Source organism: Bos indicus, chromosome 5 (genome assembly GCF_029378745.1).
Source record: "Bos indicus isolate NIAB-ARS_2022 breed Sahiwal x Tharparkar chromosome 5, NIAB-ARS_B.indTharparkar_mat_pri_1.0, whole genome shotgun sequence".
Taxonomy (NCBI): domain Eukaryota; kingdom Metazoa; phylum Chordata; class Mammalia; order Artiodactyla; family Bovidae; genus Bos; species Bos indicus.
In genome coordinates, this window is record NC_091764.1 from 120,280,524 (window position 1) to 120,296,961 (window position 16,438).

General features: G+C 62.5%; 3 protein-coding genes and 1 long non-coding RNA gene across 11 annotated transcripts in view; 2 read left to right on the top strand and 2 right to left on the bottom strand.

Moving 5' to 3' along the window:
* Nucleotides 1-553, bottom strand: part of SBF1 (SET binding factor 1) — a 31,041-nt gene extending 30,488 nt beyond the window's left edge. For all 7 annotated transcript variants that reach the window (XM_070790669.1, XM_070790667.1, XM_070790668.1 and 4 more), the window contains exon 1: nucleotides 359-553. In XM_070790669.1, the coding sequence (XP_070646770.1) occupies nucleotides 359-413 (55 nt within the window). In that variant the 5' untranslated portion in view covers nucleotides 414-553. The remainder of the gene's footprint in view (nucleotides 1-358) is intronic.
* Nucleotides 554-3,244: 2,691 nt separating this feature from the next.
* On the bottom strand, nucleotides 3,245-12,098 carry LOC139183305 (uncharacterized). Of its 2 annotated transcripts, XR_011566917.1 has the most exons (5): nucleotides 11,920-12,098; nucleotides 9,763-9,884; nucleotides 4,609-5,081; nucleotides 4,248-4,341; nucleotides 3,245-3,526 (listed from the first exon to the last, which is right to left on the bottom strand). It is a non-coding gene; the product is annotated as an uncharacterized lncRNA (long non-coding RNA). The 2 variants fall into 2 exon arrangements; XR_011566916.1 differs by lacking the exon at nucleotides 11,920-12,098 and having other exon boundaries at nucleotides 9,763-10,141.
* Nucleotides 5,536-10,007, top strand: ADM2 (adrenomedullin 2). Its single transcript, XM_070790681.1, has 2 exons — nucleotides 5,536-6,259; nucleotides 7,019-10,007. Exons 1-2 carry the CDS (start codon nucleotides 6,150-6,152, stop codon nucleotides 7,335-7,337), a joined length of 429 nt encoding a protein of 142 aa, XP_070646782.1. The 5' UTR covers nucleotides 5,536-6,149; the 3' UTR covers nucleotides 7,338-10,007.
* MIOX (myo-inositol oxygenase) lies at nucleotides 10,254-12,880 on the top strand. Its single transcript, XM_070790680.1, has 10 exons — nucleotides 10,254-10,378; nucleotides 10,820-10,900; nucleotides 11,063-11,143; nucleotides 11,220-11,382; nucleotides 11,536-11,603; nucleotides 11,732-11,841; nucleotides 11,940-12,007; nucleotides 12,092-12,141; nucleotides 12,361-12,473; nucleotides 12,604-12,880. The coding sequence occupies exons 1-10, from the start codon at nucleotides 10,364-10,366 to the stop codon at nucleotides 12,710-12,712; spliced, it is 858 nt and encodes a 285-aa protein (XP_070646781.1). The 5' UTR covers nucleotides 10,254-10,363; the 3' UTR covers nucleotides 12,713-12,880.
* The last annotated feature ends 3,558 nt before the right edge of the window (nucleotides 12,881-16,438 follow it).

Here is a 16,438-nt window from a genome sequence, read left to right on the forward strand (position 1 = left end):
AGAGAAGGGGCTTGCAGCTGACTGAGCGGCCCGTGCCCCTGGAGGCAGGGCCGTCCGGCGGTCGGCCCCCGCGAAGGGAGCCCGTCCCACCCAGCTGGGAGGCGCAGGCCGAGCCGCCCCGGGCCCTCCCGCCTCCCGGCGACGCCGAGGCGCGGCCGGGCCGCCTCTGCCCTGACGGCGGCCGGCGAGCTCGGCCCGCCCCGTCACGCCGCGCGGCCCACGTCGGGGAGGCCGGGCCCCGTGACCCCCGACCCCAGGTGGCGGGCCCGGCGCAGCGAGTGCCCGGCGGACCCGGGGCCGCCCCGCCGCCCCTTCCCGGCCCCCGGCCCTCAGCCCGCAGCCGCGCGCCGGCACTCACCGCGCGGGTGCGGCCCGAACGCCACCAGCACGAAGTAGTCCGCGAGCCGCGCCATGGCGAGGGGCGCGGGCGGGCTCCGCGGCTCGGGCACGCGAGGGCGGCGCGCTCATGGCCCGGCCCCGGCCCCGGCCCGCGCGCCCCGGACGCCCCGGGGTAGATTCGCGGCGGCCACCAGGCTTCGCGCCGCCATCTTCCCAGCCCGCCGGCCCGCCCGGCCGCGCCGTGCGCCTGCGCGCCCTCGCCCCGCCCCCTGAAGGGCGTGGCCCGGAGCGGCGCGCCCTCATTGGGCCTCGCCCCTGGTGGGAGGATCCCGAAGCGGCGCGCCCTTATTGGGCCGCGCTCCAGGGGGCGGGGCTCCGCGTCTCCCCGCCCCCAGGCGGTGACAGCGGCGGCGGCTCCGGGTCGCAGGCTCGCTCGGCCCGGGTGGGAGCGCGCCCCCCGGCCGCGGCGCACTCGCAAGGCGTGGGGGCTCGGGCCCTGCCCCGGGCGCTCTCAGTCTCGGGTCCGCTCGGCTCCAAGGGTCTCCCCGCCCGCGCTGTCAGCCCGGAGAAAGACTGGAAGGCGCAGCCCTGCGCACGGGCCTCCGGGACTGGGAGGGGCCCTGGGACGTCCCGGACGCCGCCATCCTGGCAAGGGAGGGGGCCCACTCAGGCCTGCCCTTGGGGTTCCCTGCCTGAGGAGGGCTCTGGCCCCACTCGGGAGCCCGGTCTCAGTGAGCCGAAAAAACGCTTAACATACGTGCCTTCAAAACAGCGCGCCGCACACCCTGCCGTGAAGAGCAGGGAGCAGGCTGCCCCGCTGAGGGTCCCGGCAGTGCCGCCCACCCTCGGGCCCCGCATGGCACACGGATGGGCAAGAGGGTCTCAGAGTCTGGGGGCAGACACTAGGAGAGGCGCCACGCGGTGGGGGGAGCCTCGGGGCTGCCGCTGACACGCTGGGACCGGGAACTCGTTTCTGGATGAGTGTGGCGCTTTAAGAACCTGTGAAGGAGCAGACTGCGGAGAAGGCGATGGCACCCCACTCCAGTACTCTTGCCTGGAAAATCCCATGGACGGAGGAGCCTGGTAGGCTGCAGTCCATGGGGTCGGAAGAGTCGGACACGACTGAGCGACTTCAGTTTCACTTTTCACTTTCATGCATTGGAGAAGGAAATGGCAACCCACTCCAGTGTTCTTGCCTGGAGAATCCCAGGGACGGGGCAGCCTGGTGGGCTGCCGTTTATGGGATCGCACAGAGTCGGACATGACTGAAGAGACTTAGCAGCAGCAGCAGCTGATGGTCCTGCTCCCCCCTCGCAGGCGGGAGCCCCGAGAACCCAACCCAGAGAGGGCTGAAAGAGAGGACCACTGGGCCCCCTGCCCTGTCCCGGGCACAGGCCCTGTCACAGCCTCTTCTGCTTCTGATGAGTACTGGGATGAGAACCCCTCCTTTCTGCCCCAGCTGTCTGGAGTTGGTTTTTCTCACTTCTACCTCAAAAGGTCCTGGCCACCACACTGCCACACCACTGAGCTCGTGCATGGGCAGGCAGTGTCCCCGGCAAGCCCTCTGGCTTGGCACCTGAGCCCAGGATGGACTCTCCTGCAGAGATGGTGGGGACCCTGCCCCCTATATTCCCCCACCCTCAGGCCCTGTTTGCAAGGAGCCCACTCCCTGAGCCCTCTCAGAGGCACTTTAGGGTCAAGGGTAGGGTTAGGGCCGCTTCCCGAGCATGATGCCCCTGCTCAGGTTTCTTGCTAGCACCCTGTACCTGTCCCCCTCAGGGTGCGTCCCCCGCTCCTGAGCGTCTGTGCCTCCCCACCCGCAGCGGGCGCGCCTTCTCCAGTCCTGGGCCCCTTGGCTCCCTTTCCGTCCTTTCACCCCCACCTGGCATGGCTCCAATGCCTGTCACCCTGCCAACACCCTCGCTCCCACCTCCCCGACTGTTTTCACTGTACCCAGCTGGCAAACCCCAGCCACGCACAGTCCTGCCCACCCGTCTCCTCCAGGCCTGTAGCACCAGCTGGTGTGGAGTGGCACCGTACAGTGACACCACGGCCCCAGCTGTGGGTCGCTGCTCTCCCCACCGCCCAGCCAGCCCACGTCTGGCCAGCGCTCTTTGCTCTGCAGTTTCCTCAAACCTCTGGTGCCCGCTCATGTGTCTCAGAGATGGCCCCGCTGGCCTCCTTCACAGAGAAAACAGACCTGCATCACGGCAAGTCTGGCCCTCAGCCCCCGCTGCCCGCCCACCCCTGCCCCCCATCACAGTTACACAGAGGCTCTGCCCCTCCTGCCCTCTACCCACCTCTGGCTGTTTGCTGTTGATGCCCCAGCCTCATCTTTCCCTCTCTAGGATTCTCACCATCAGGATCAAACTCAGTCTTTCCCACCTTAAGACACTCAAGCAAAACCTCACTAGACGTGTCTACGCAGCCAAAGGCTGCCCTAGCTTCTCCTGCCCCATGCCAAACTCTCCAAAGCATTCCTCCACTGCCGCCAGCACGCCCGCCTCCTGCACTTCCCTGCTCTGCTTCTTGTTTGTTTCCATGGCCGAGCAGTGCTCGGGTGGCCAGCCTGTCATCGCCAGAAGTGGCTCTGCACTGGGCACCCGTGGGGGAAGCCTGTGGGCTCCCCCTGGGGGAGCGGCACACACACAGTTAAAGACCACAAGTGGCAGGAGCTGTGCCACGCAGGGCAGTGGGATCACAGGGGCCTCTGACCCAGTCTGGAGCCATGGGGTGAAATAAGCTCCCAGGCTGTGCCCTGATGCCAGAGGACACCCTGCCCAGGGGCTGTGGAGGAAACGGACCCCAGGCCTTCGGTGGCACCAAGTGTTTTGAGAGGAAGAGTGCAGACGGACACTGCTGAGGCTTTCCTCCCCCTGACATAGAGACTGGGAATTTTTATTTCTTTTTCCTTTATTTAGCAAAAAAAAAAAAATTTTGGACTTCCGTGGTGGTGCAGTAGATAAGAATCCACCTGCTAAAGCAAGGGACACAGGTTCGATCCCCGGTCTGTGAATATTCCACGTGCAGAGGAGGAACTAAGCCCACGCACCACAGCTACTGAGCCTGAGAGCTGCAGTGATGAAGCCGCCGAGCCGAGAGCCTGTGCTCCAACCAGAGACACCACCGCAGGGAGGAGGAGCCTCGGCTGCGCAACTAGAAAAAGCCCGCGTGCAGCCACAAAGACCTGGAGCAACCAAAAGTAATAAGTAAATCGAGAGAAGCTTTTTAAAAATAAGTAAAGTAAATTTAAGAAATTAAGAAAAAATTGGGGGCCACACTACACAGCTTGTGGGATCTTAGTTCCCCAAGCAGGGATCAAACTCACACCCCTGGCACTGGAAGCGTGGCGTCTTAAGCACTGGCCCACCAGGCGACACACCAATTCTCCTTTGTTGGTGGGTGAGGGATGTGGTCACTTGTGTTTTGGAAGGATGATCCTTCAGTGTGCTGCTCAGCACACTGAAGGGGGTGGGGGCTGGCCCACCCAGGGCCTCTGCCTGTCCCCCTCCCATTCCAGGTTCTGTCCTCTCTCTGCACCGTCTGAGGGTGATGCCCACCACGCTCCCACCTCCCACAGACGTGCCAGCTCCAAAACTCCCCAGATGGTGCTCCAGCTCTGCCTTCTCTTCAGCCCCCGGCCGGGGACACTGGAGGCCAGCCAGACATTCCTGCCTGCACGTCCCCCAGGTAGCTAACCCCTCCCCCACTCTCCCCTCGTCTGCCCCCCCACCCCTGCTCTGCGTCTCTGACCCATCCACCCACCCACCGCATCCTTCCTGCCAGCGCTTCAGACCGACCTCCCTGCTGAAGCCCACTTTTCTAACATAAATGTGATCACATCACCCACCCTCCTTCCGGTAAAAATAAACAAATAGAAACAAGAATACCTGCTGATGCTTCCTTACCTGCCTCAGGACATAAACCAAGCTTTTTAACATGGCAGGTGGCCACCACTTGTTAATTTATTCATCCAGTTAGTGTTTGTTGAGCTCCCATGGCCTGTGCAGAAGGAGGCAGGGAGAGTGATCAGGACACTTATGATGACCTCACAGCATGAGCAAGATTGGGGTGGGAAGACAGAAGAGGAAACACGAACACAGAGATGCAGAGGCGATCAAAATGTGTGGGGGCGTGATGGGATAACCGTCCCCTCTCGGATGGACAGAGGGGTGAGGAACCCTGGCACCAAGTCCAGCATCAGTGGACAGTGCATCAGCCTTGTGGAGGGCAGTTTGGCTCCACCTGTCAGTACAAACACGGGCTCACCTTTAGCCAGAATTCCCATGCCTGCAGATATATCCTGTAGGGACACATCCATGAGCTCACGAAGCAGGGTACTTGCTCTTGGAAAGCCTGGAAATCACCTAATTGTCCCCCAGTAAAGGATCAGTGAAGTCACAGAACACCTCCTTGTCGGTGTAGGCTCAGTCACGAGAAAGGGCAGTCTCTATGTTTGTTGTTGTTATCGTTCAGTTGCTAAGTTGTGTCTGTCTTTTTGTGACCTCGTGGACTGTAACACGCCAGGCTCCTCTGTTGCTCACTATCTCCAGGAGTTTGTAAAGATTCATGTCCATCAAGTCTGTGGTGCTGTGTAAACAGCTCATCCTCTGTTGTCCCCTTCTCCTCCTGTCTTCAATCTTTCTCAGCATCAGGGTCTTTGGCAGCAAGTCGGCTCTTCGCATCAGGTAGCCACAGTACTGGAGCTTCAGCTGAAGCTCTATGGTTCCAGATGTCTTTGCCTGTATATGGATATGTGTGTGTATATAATGCACACACACAGGACACCCCCTCAAAAAATGCACATACGAGAAAGTAAAAACAGCACCCATCCTGGCCTGGGAAAGGAATCCACTGCTGCTGCTAAGTCACTTTAGTCGTGTCCGACTCTGTGCGACCCCATAGACGGCAGCCCACCAGTCTCCCCTGTCCCTGGGATTCTCCAGGCAAGAACACTGGAGTGGGTTGCCATTTCGAGTCCTTACCTATTTAAATTTCTCACAAAAACCATTTAATATTTCAGTAATGGGAGGAAATATGTGAAAGTCACTCAGTCGTGTCCCACTCCCTGGACTATATGGTCCACCGAATTCTCCAGGCCAGAATACTGCAGTGGGTAGCCTTTCCCTTCTCCAGGGGATCTTCCCAACCCAGGGATGGAGCCCAGGTCTCCCACATTGTAGGCGGATTCTTTACTGTCGGAGTCACCGGGAAGGGGAGTGGTTAGAGATTTCAGGAATAGAGCTGTTGGGCGCTCTGTTGAGGATGGGGTCTCAAAATCTCCTCTGGCCTGGCCTCCGCCTCTCACTGGCTCAGAAATTTGGGGGCGAGCCCCAGGGCGGTGGGCGGGATCCACCCAGCGACCACACCCCGCAGCACCCTCTCCTTCACCCTGGACAGTTTGGACCCTCCAGGCCCCAGGACAGGGTCTCCCATCGGAAGGTGTCGGAGGCGAGGCTGGCTCTCGGGGGCCCCCGCCCGCCGCCCCGTCCCCAGAAGCGGCCCCAGTGGGGGTCCGGGTTGGGAGGGGCGGGACACCGCCCCGCCGGCGCGTCCGGCTCCGCCCCCCTGGGAGACTATTTAGTCCGGGAGGTGCTGGGGCTCTGGCCCCAGCACGACTCTGGGCACAAGGTGACGGAGGAGGCGCCCGCACCACCTGCCGGAGACTCTCCCGGCCGCTGCCTGTCGGAGACCCTCGCCAACTGACCGACCGGCTCCAGTCTACGCCCCGAGGCGCCTGCGGAAACGTTGCGGGCCTGGGGCCGCCCCCAACACCTGCCCGGCTCGCCGCCCCCTCCAGCCCCGCCCGCATGGCCCGGCTCCTGACGGTCACCCTCGGTTGCATCAGCCTCCTCTACCTACAGCTCCCAGGCGCGCTGTCCCTCAGTCTGGCCGGGAGCCGGCCGCCCACGGGACACAGGTGAGCAGGTCTCAGACCACCATGGATGCCGGGGCAGGAAATCAGATGCTCCGGAAGGCCACACCCCGCCGCTGCCCCAGGACCCCGAACTGGGGGAAACCCGCTTCTGCTGCTAGGGCTCACCTGCTAAATCCAGCCCCAGGCCATGGGCACCCCCCGCAGGGCAGAGGGCTCCTTTTTCTTTGCCTGCCCTTCTAAGGCATGCCCACTGCCCCACTGGCAGAGCAGACCCCTCAGAAGGAGGGTCAGCTGTGGGAGAGGAGGTTAAGGGGCTTCCCACACCTGCCCACCTTCCCCCACCCCAAGGGAAGGGCGTAACTTAGTCCTGAGCAGAGTAGCCCAGGGAGGTCAGGCAGCTGCTTGCCCAGCCCTTGAATGGGCTACTGAGATGGCTGAGGGCCAGAACCCCAGCCCTGAGCTCAGTGGGCTTCCCCTGGCCTACTGGCCCCATGGCATGAGGTCTGTGGGCTTTCCCTGGCCCGCTGGCCCATGGCGTGGGGTCTGTGGGCTTTCCCTGGCCTGCTGGCCCATGGCGTGGGGTCTGTGGGCTTCCCCTGGCCTGCTGGCCCATGGCGTGGGGTCTGTGGGCTTCCCCTGGCCGTGCTCCAGCCTGTGGGGTGGGGTGGGCTTCCCCTGGCTCGCTGGCCAGTGACTTGGGGGCTGTGGGCTTCCCCTGGCCATGCTCCAGGCTGTTGGAAAGCTGTGGGCTTCCCTGAAAGGCTGGACCACTGGGTTTACTTCCTCCATCTCCCTGTGCAGGGAGCCCCCAGCCCGGACGCCTGCCAGTGGCTCGCAGCCTCAGTACCCTGCAGCCCTTCCTGCAGTCTGGAAGCTGCACCAGGCCCTCCAGCCCAAGAAGAGTGCCAGCCTGGTGCCTGCCAGGGGTCAGCCTCTCCGCAATGGCCCCCGCCGACACTTGGGTCCCCGCAGGCCTAGAGCCCAGCTCCTGCGTGTGGGCTGTGCGCTGGGTACCTGCCAGGTGCAGAACCTCAGCCACCGCCTGTGGCAGCTCGTTGGGTCAGCCGGCCCCCGGGACTCAGCCCCCGTGGACCCCAGCAGCCCCCACAGCTACGGCTGAGCGGCGGGGCAGGCCTGTCCCAGCTGGGATGCTGCACCCCAGCCCCAGGGCTGCAGCTGAGCCCCCAGCCCAGAGCGCCTGCGGAGAGAAGCCCCTAGAAGGGCAGTGCAGGCACCAGCCAACACCCCTGCCCCACTCTTCCCCGCCACATTCTGCAGCAACCAGCCTCCAATTGCTGTAGACTTAGAGGCCCACGTGGGGGCCCAGCGGGGTCTGATCACCCAGGGGCTCTGCACTGAGAGAGGGTAACACTTGGAGGACGGGGCTGAGAGGAGGCGGCTGGCAACATTAGATGCCAGAACGGGGCACAGAGGAGTGGGTCTGCCGAGGAAGTGGGGCAGACCTCAGGGACCTGAGCACCCTGGGCCTCCTCTGGGCCATGGGAGAGAGGGACTCTGGGTTGGCCACTCGTCCTGACATGGCAGGGTTAGGGCTGGGCTGCTCTGCTCCAGTTGGGTCCAGGGTAGCAACAGAGACCTCTACCTGCACCCCATGAGGGCAGCTGGGGAGAGGGTAGAGGGGTCCTGGAGCTAGGCAGAGCACTCTTCCCACCCCCCAGGGCAGGGTGGGAGTGGGGTAGGGTGGCAATTCTCCCAGCCCAAATCTCTCAGTTAAGGCAGAACCTTAGCTCAAGGTGTGTAGGGGTGGCCGACCAAGGGTCAGGGCTCCGCAGGCCACAGGGGCTCCCTGAATACCCCCTGCCCAGCGTGGGGACCCGATGGACCAGGCCCCGGTTATCAATGGACAAGTCAGCCAGAGGCAGAGTCTGGAGTGGGCAGGGTGGCGGCCGGGGGAGGAGTTACACTCTGGGAGCCAGAGCCTTCTGTCCCGGCACCGGGTCTCCCGGGGTTCGGAAGGGCGATTTCCCTGATTCAGCAGATGTCTCGCGCAGCACTTAATCTGTCGACGTTTGCCATGCCACCCTTTCGGCCGCTGAGTGAGAGGAGCACCGCCTTTACCCCAACTCCCAGCCAGAGAGCAGGGCCGGGCCTGTGGGTACCGCAGTGCCCACCCACACATCCTGAGCTGGGCGCCCAGCGGGTGGGGGCTCCCTGTCCTTGTGCTGACTCCTCCGGCTCCCGGCTCCCCTCCCCTCCACCAGGCGGCGGGAGGTCAGCCTGGGCTGGTCCCTGCCCGGCTCAGGGGTGAACGGAGAGCGGCCACAGCAGCTTGGATGCCGTGCGGAGGCTGGAATAGGCACTTGCCGGGGCTGGAGAGGCCTGTGGTCACTGAGGGGTGTCGGAAGAGCGGGTAGGGAGGGTGGGCCGTGAGGGCCAGAGGGGCTCCGGGATGAAGAAGAGGAGGCCCCAGGAAGGCCGGGTCGGGGAGTCAGAAGCTCAGCTGGGCAAAACCCCCCGCAGCCCCAGCCCTGGGGCAAAGTCCCTGCGGCACAGTGCCGGATGCTCGCCGGCGGGAACACGGCCCCAGACGGCACCTCCATGAGGCGACACCGCCTGCCAGGCGGCCCCCAGGGCTGTGGTGCCCAGTGCCCCCCACCAGCTGCGTCTTGAGCCTTGGGCCGTTTGCCTTGGGTCGCCTGTCACGGTCACAGCGTCACACTGGTGTCCACATGGCCTCCAAGCTCCAGGCCATGTTCTGGCCGCCTGTCCGACAGCCAGCTTGAGACCTGGGGGACGCCCGCCGGGACCCCACCCACCCCCTCCCACTGCTCCCGCTCTGGCCAGGGCCTCTGGGTTCTGCCCCATCTCCCGCCCTCATCCAGACCCGCCGGCCGGCCCTTTGTTCCTTCCCTTGGCCCAAGCCATCAACTTGGCTTTGGTGTGATGGGTCCAGTCTCCCCCCTGGCGTCCCCTCTCCATCCCTGAAGCAAATATTTGTGGAGCACTTGTAGAAACAGCAAGTGAAACATCAGCCCCCACCCAGACACGGACACGTCAGCGGGAGGAGTAGAGGAAACCGACCCCAGGAGCACAGAGAGCGAGGGATGCCCGGCCACGGAGTGCGGGAGGCGCCGTGGCTCACGGGGCTGAGAGCACTCTGCTGTTTTAAACGGGGGGCCAAGCACCCCCAGCTGACTCACAAGGGCAGGAGGAGCCGCGTGGAGAACCCCTGGCCCACTGCCCTCTCCTGGCCCAGGCTGCGCCCGGACCTCAGCCTTCTCCAGGGCTCAGCCTGTCTCCGATGACACCACCATCAGCTCCAGGCCGTGCTGTGTGTATGGCCGAGCCTGGTCCTCGAGTGACCCAGGCCGTGAGTTCATCTCTGCCCTGACTGGAAATGGAGCCTCAGCCCCGGAGCCTGACAAAGATCCCCTGAGCCTCTCTGAGCCATGAGCCTCGCCCTGTGTTAGCAAGAATCCCACCCTGGACAGAATCCTGTCAAGTCGGTTTAGCAAGGCTGCCCCCACCCTTGACCCCTGCCCAGCCCCCCACCCCCACCCCAGGGCTGTGAAACCCCAGCTGACCTTGCTGTGTTCCAGCGGACCATCTGATCATCTCTCCCATCTCGCAATCATGAATGAAGTCTTCCATCCGTTCTGAACGAGTGTCAAAGGTCACTTCCCCGGAGCTCTGGTGGTTAAGGACCCTGACAGAGAACCAAGACCCCACGCGCCATTGAGCACTTAGCCGGGGCACTGCAACTGCTGAGCCCTGCAGCCAAGACCCCGCTTGGCCAAATAAATAAACATTCTTTAAAAAATGTCAAAAATGTCAAAATAGCTTTTTCTGAAATAAGCCCCGGCCCGCCCCAATCCAGGTGCCCAGTGAAGATAGGGAGCTGGGAGGGGCAGCGTCCTGGAGGAGTTTAAAGCTCCTGGCAGAGGTGGGAGTCTGGCGACCTCAACCTCCCAGGCAGGTTAGTTGCTGCAGGGATGTGAAGGTTGGCTGGGGCCGGGGGTGGGGGGGTGCTATGCTGACACATTAACTCTCAGAGGCCAGCAGGAGGGTGGATGGTCACTCATTACCGAGGGCCAAGGCCAAGGGGCTGGGTGGTGTCCGGTCACTTATGTAACCTCTGGGCATATATACGGGCATGCGGGCCCGTGGAGCTCTGCCTCTCTCAAGATGAAGGTGGCTGCGGTGAGTACCCCCGGCCCACGCAGACTGCGCGCTCAGGAAAAGCAGGGCAGCCCCGTGCCCCGCGCCCAGCGGGTTTCTGCCGGCCCACTCGTCTGGGTCAAAGGGCTCCCTCCCGGCCGAGGTCTATCTAGGGCAAAGGTCACAGGCCCAAACGCTGGGTTCCCTGCGGACCCGCGCCCTGAGAAGGAGACTCTGGGTGCGGGTGCTGTGTGGCCTTGGCCAAGCATCACCCTCAGAGCAGACATCCCCAGCATCCGCTCAGCAGATAAGGACTCGGGGACGGAAGTCTTGACTCAGGCTCGCCAAGGCCACGCGCGGGTGCCCTCGGGTGCCCACTGCCTCTCTGCCGCTCCACGTCCAACAGTCCCGGCCCCCATGGGGTGTCCTCCCTTCCTCATGGAGCTGATGTCCTGGTGAAATGGGTTGCCCCCACCCTACCAGGACCCAGACCCTTCCCTGGTCTCCCAGCGTGATATGGAGCCAGAAGCAGCCAAAGACAAGGACAGCTTCCGAAACTACACGGTGAGGACCGCTCCCCCGGCCCCGCCTCTCCTGCCCTGTTCCCTCACACAGCTCCAGGGGCCGCCCTGTCCACACCTTGGGGCCTGGTAGAGGCAGGCAGTGGCCCCCTGGGTGTCAAGGGCAGGGGTTGGCGAGCTGCCTGGCTGACCCTCTGGCTTGCAGTCTGGCCCGCTCCTGGACCGTGTCTTTGCCACCTACAAGCTCATGCACACATGGCAGACCGTGGACTTCGTCAGGAGGAAGGTAGGTGGCCGACTCCTAAACGAAGCCCCTGAGGGCTGACCCTGGGGCCACACTGACCTCTCCCTTCCTGGCCCAGCATGCCCAGTTCGGGGGCTTCTCCTATAAGAGGATGACTGTCATGGAGGCTGTGGACATGCTGGACGGGCTGGTGGATGAGTCGGACCCCGACGTGGACTTCCCCAACTCCTTCCATGCCTTCCAGACGGCTGAGGGCATCCGGAAGGCCCATCCAGACAAGGGTGTGCTCCCCACCTGCCCTGATGGGTGCTGGGGAAGGAGGGGTGGTCTGGCCCTCTCCCAGTATGCCCTGCGTCCCCCCACAGCCCCAGAACTGTGCCTCTGCCCCAGCCCCTGCACCCCGCTAGCCTGCCCTGTCCCTCCCTCTCCTTCAGACTGGTTCCACCTCGTGGGGCTCCTGCACGACCTGGGGAAGGTCCTGGCTCTGGCAGGGGAGCCCCAGGTGAGGAGACAGGTGGAGGGCGGTCAGCAGGGCAGGGCCCGGGGCAGTCTCCGCTCCAGGCTCTGGACACCCACTTGGGGGGCAAGCCAGTTACGCCCACCCACGGCTGCCTGTCCATCCGTCCCCAGTGGGCAGTCGTCGGAGACACCTTCCCAGTTGGCTGCCGTCCCCAGGCCTCTGTGGTCTTCCGTGACTGCACCTTCCAGGACAACCCTGACCTCCAGGACCCCTTGTACAGGTGCGGCTCCCTTGCCCTCCCTCGCCCTGGTCCTTCCCCCTCCTCCCGCTTCCAGGGTTCTGTTCCTGAGGCCCTCACCTTCCGTCCCCCCGCTGCAGCACGGAGCTTGGCATGTACCAGCCTCACTGTGGGCTCGAGAACGTCCTCATGTCCTGGGGTCATGACGGTGAGGCCGGTTGGGGGCGGGGACGGCGGGGACCATCTGGAGCTGCCCCTCTGGGTGCACGTGGTGACCCGCCCTCTCCCACAGAGTACATGTACCGGATGATGAAGTTCAACAAATTCGCCCTCCCACCGGAGGTAGGAGGGGGGTGGGGACCGAGCTGAGGTCAAGCCCCGCCGCGCCCCGCCCCGCCCGCCCGCCCGCCGCCCCCCAGCCCCGGCCACCGCGCCCCCCAGCCCCACCCCGCCCGCCCCCTCCAGCCCCGCCCCTCCCGTCGTCCCCAGCCCCGCCCCCTCCAGCCCCGCCCCGCCTGCCGCCCCCCACCGGCCCGGAGCCTGAGGCCCGGCTCCCCGCAGGCCTTCTACATCATCCGGTTCCACTCGTTCTACCCCTGGCACAAGTTCGGCGACTACCAGCAGCTGTGCAACGAACAGGACCTGGCCATGCTGCCCTGGGTGCAGGAGTTCAAGTACGGTCACAGCCACGGTCGTGCCTGGGGGCGGGGTTCGGGGGGCTTCACGGGCCAGTACGGTCACGGTCACGGTCATGCCTGGGGGGGGCGACTCGGGGGGTTCATGGCCGCCATCCCTGTGCTGCAGCAAGTTCGACCTCTACACCAAGAGCTCCAGCCTGCCAGACGTGGCCGCGCTGAGGCCCTACTACCAAGGGCTCGTTGACAAGTACTGTCCTGGCATCCTGTGCTGGTGACTGCCCGCCTAACCCCTCACCTGCTGGGTGACCCGGGCTCAGCCACTGTCGGGAACAGTGTCCACCGCCGCAGCCCTTCCGGGGACCCCACAGGCCCACCTGCACTGCCTGCCCGGTTGGCCCCCTCCCTGCTGGTAATAAAGACCCTGAAGCAGCTTGCGATTCTGACCTGTGTCGAGACCGAGGCGTGTTGTGGTGGGGCACTCACTGGCGTACCGGTCTGGAGGTGGGGGACCCCTGTTCTGGGCTTAGTCTCCCTAAACAAAACGAAAACATCTGCTGGCTAGAACATACTACAGGAAACCCAGTGGTAAACGCACAGGCTAACCGTGATGAACGCGATCCATGAGGAGACCCCCAGGCGCAGCCCTCTCCTTGGCCAAGTGTGCCCCCCTCACGCGGCGGCTCCGCGGAAGGCTGCTCATTTGTCTGGGGACTTCCTTTCAGGATTTTGCTGATTGCACCCTCTTGGGATCTTTTCATGTTTTCCTCGGTATTTCTTGCTAACTGATAACTGAGCAGAGGCTGAATCAGATTCAAGTTTGACTTAGGGACCAGAGTGCTCTAGAGGTGGGGACTTTCGGAGAACACCGCTGGCCCCAGCGTGGTCAGCTGGCCGCGTGGTGGTCTCGGGTCTGAGTACACCCTCCACCGGATGGAGAGAGAGTCACCCCGGGGACCAGGCAGCTCCCGGCCCTGTTTGGTTGCTGTCTGTGCAGGAAGGGGAAGCACGTGCTCCCACCTTTCTCTTAATCAGTTTGTAAGAGCTGGTTCCGTAGCACCCTTCGAACACAGTCAAGTTGTCTGTTGTGTATCAAGGACACACAGATTCAATAGATTTGTTCTTCCATGAGTTGTTATCCTTCCTGGTGCTCAGACAGGGCTGGGGAGGGGCTTTGCGGTGGGCTCCTGGGCCCTTTCAATGATTGAAATTGGTCTCTGGGATGGGATGTCTTGCCATCTGGTGTAACAGGATGCCCAGACTCTGTCAATTTCTTGTGTCTGCTGTAACAAACTACCATCAACTTGGTGACTTGTTGAAAACAACAGAAATTTACTCTCTCAAGTACTGGAAGGCAGAAGTCTGAGATCACGGTGTCAGCAGTGCCTCTTCCAGGGCATCCGTTCGCAGGTGGCGGCCAGCACCCGCTGCTAGTGGCTGGCTGAGTCTTCTCCGCCTTCACACTGCTGCCTCTCTGTGTCCCACTCCGTCCCTCTCCATAAAGGCACTTGTGATGCCACTCACTGTCCACCCAGATGATCCAGGACGACCTTCTCATCTCAAGGTCCGTGATTATAGCCACAAGGTGCTTTTTCCAAGTGAGGCTATGCTCACACGTTTCACAGGTCGGATGTAGACAACTTTGCGGGCCATTTCCGGCTCACTGTAGGGGCTGCCATGGACGTGGAACTGGCCCTTGCCCCAAGGAACTTCGGGAGTGGGAAAGTGGTATTTCAAACGCACGTGCTGCGGGCTGAAAACCCAGTCGCTTCTTGAGTGTCCACAGGTTGTGACTGTGCAGGTGGCACTGGCCACTGCCTCCCTGCCCTGCTGCCCAGTGAGACCCCAGCCTGTCCCGCTCAAACCCCTCCTGAGCACCCCAGCCCCGCTGTGCCCTGGCAGCAGGAGAGGACTGGTCAAGTGTGGCCAGAGACTTTGCCTGGGACTTCCCTGGTTGCCCAGTGGTTGCAGGAGATGGGGTTTTGATCCCTGGTTGGGGACCACATGCCGCAGAGCAACTAAACCAGTGCACTCTGGAGCCCGTGAGCTGAGCTGCAACTGTAGAGTCCATGTGCCTCAATTAAAGATCAAGGCACGGTTCAAAGAAGATCCTGCATGCAGCCAAATAATTAGTAAAATCCACATACACATGCATATAAACGAGGCTCTGCCCAAGCTCTTCCCCACTCTCTCCTGGAGCACTCCTGCCTGCTCCGGGCTCCCTCACACCATCCTCAGGCCCCCTCCCAGACTTTGAACTCGGGCAGGCCAGGTGCAGGGCACCAAGGGGGTCCTTTCCCTAGAGCGGCTTGTGAGGTGCAGGGGGCTCTGGAGGGGCAGGCCAAGGGCTCTGAGCCTGGACTGCATGTGGGCAGCAGGGCCTCTCTGCCTTCTTGAGAGTGGGGAGGAGGCAAGTCTCCGAGGAGGTGGGGGGAGGGGGGCGGCGGAGACACGTGAGCCTCAGAGCTGGGGGCGGGGGATGCTATACTGACTGTCTGGGCCCAAAGTCATCACCCAAGGGGGGCCTCCACGCTGCACAGCAGGGGTGGCCACCTTCACCTGGGACCCTAGGTCCCCGCGCCTCTCTGTGGCCCTGCAGACTGTAACCTGGCTGTCTCCAAACAGGCCCCAGGGTTGGGAAGGGGGCCAGGGATCTCATGTTCTAGTCTACCCAGGGATTGCCGGTCTTGCTGGGGGCCTCAGGGCACCGGGCAGCTGAGGAGCCCGCAGAAGCAAGGCTTGGCCCTACCTCCAGACTGCTCTGGCCAGGCTCCTCTGCCCATGGGCATCTCCAGGCAAGAATGCAGGAGTGGACTACCATTTCCTCCTCCAGAGGATCTTCCCGACCCAGGGATTGAACCCAAGTCTCCCGCATTCTCCTCCTGCATTGCAGGTGGATTATTTACTGCTGAGCCATTGAATTTCCCTTTAAACAAGCCAGTGTCTTCTAAGAGAGTCGTTGCAAGCAAGAGTCTTAGAGGAATCTAGAATTTGTTGTCGGGCCCATTTGGGGTTGAAAGTTGGGAACACCTGCTGGTGATGGAGACCTGGTGGTTTGTGGCCTACAGGAGCAGGGCTGATAATCACAGCCTCAGTTACTCTGGCCAGCCCTCGGGGGTGGCAAGCATGTGCTAGAGGAAGGCCACGGCTTCTACAGGCACTGATGGCCTGAGACAGGACAGCAGTGAGTCCAGCTCCCGAAACCCAGGACCAAGCCTGGACCGGAAGAGAGCATTCTGTGACTTGCCGGACTCTGCGACTTGCCCAGACCATGGCCCCAAGGGCATGGCTGGCGGCTGCCCAGCTGCCCCGGAGACTCTGGGCTGCTGGGGACCATGAGGTCATTGCTGCTTTCACCCAGAGAGGTCTCTGGCTTAAAAGGTCAGTTTTACTCAAGAAGGTCGTTTTTTTTGCCACGCTGCATGTTTTGTGGGAATCTTAGTTCTCCGTCCAGGCATCAAACCTGCACGCGCTGCAGTGGAAGCACAAAGTCTCAACCTCTAAGCCCCCGTTCAAATAATATTAATAAGTAAATATTTAAAGAATTCCTTACTTTAATTTCCAATGGTAAATACTGACAGATACAACACTCGTAAACAAAAGCTCTTTGGGGTTCTCAATAACTTTTAAGAACATGAGACCAGATGACCTGGTGATCCTTTGCCAGAAACCCCAAAGCTGCCTCTGTGGGCTCCCTCAGGGCTGAAGTGGAGGCCCTGCCGTCAATACGGCCGCTCCAGAGCCCACGGCGTGCCCATCCCGAGGAGTCATTGGCCACCTCCACAGGCACCGCCTGTGATGACAGCAGCCATCTGTCACCACCAGGCCCTTGTGTGCCTGGACTTGCTACCCTGTCCCTTGCCTCCTTCGGCACCGTCATCCACTAACTCGCCTGGCACGGCCTCTGACCGAGGCCAGAATGCAGAGGCTGGAGCCTGCAGGCCCCCAGACGCCCCACAACCCCAAATCGATTGTCTGACAGGATGATGGTACCACCAGTTGGA

Excerpts from the sequence above, each read along its gene's own strand:
- ADM2 (XM_070790681.1), top strand. The coding sequence starts at position 6,150 with ATGGCCCGGCTCCTGACGGTCACCCTCGGTTGCATCAGCCTCCTCTAC. Across the intron at positions 6,260-7,018 it reads CGGCCGCCCACGGGACACAG|GGAGCCCCCAGCCCGGACGC; the intron begins GTGAGCAGGTCT and ends CTCCCTGTGCAG.
- MIOX (XM_070790680.1), top strand. Across the intron at positions 10,901-11,062 it reads ACAGCTTCCGAAACTACACG|TCTGGCCCGCTCCTGGACCG; the intron begins GTGAGGACCGCT and ends TCTGGCTTGCAG. Across the intron at positions 12,008-12,091 it reads CATGTCCTGGGGTCATGACG|AGTACATGTACCGGATGATG; the intron begins GTGAGGCCGGTT and ends CCTCTCCCACAG.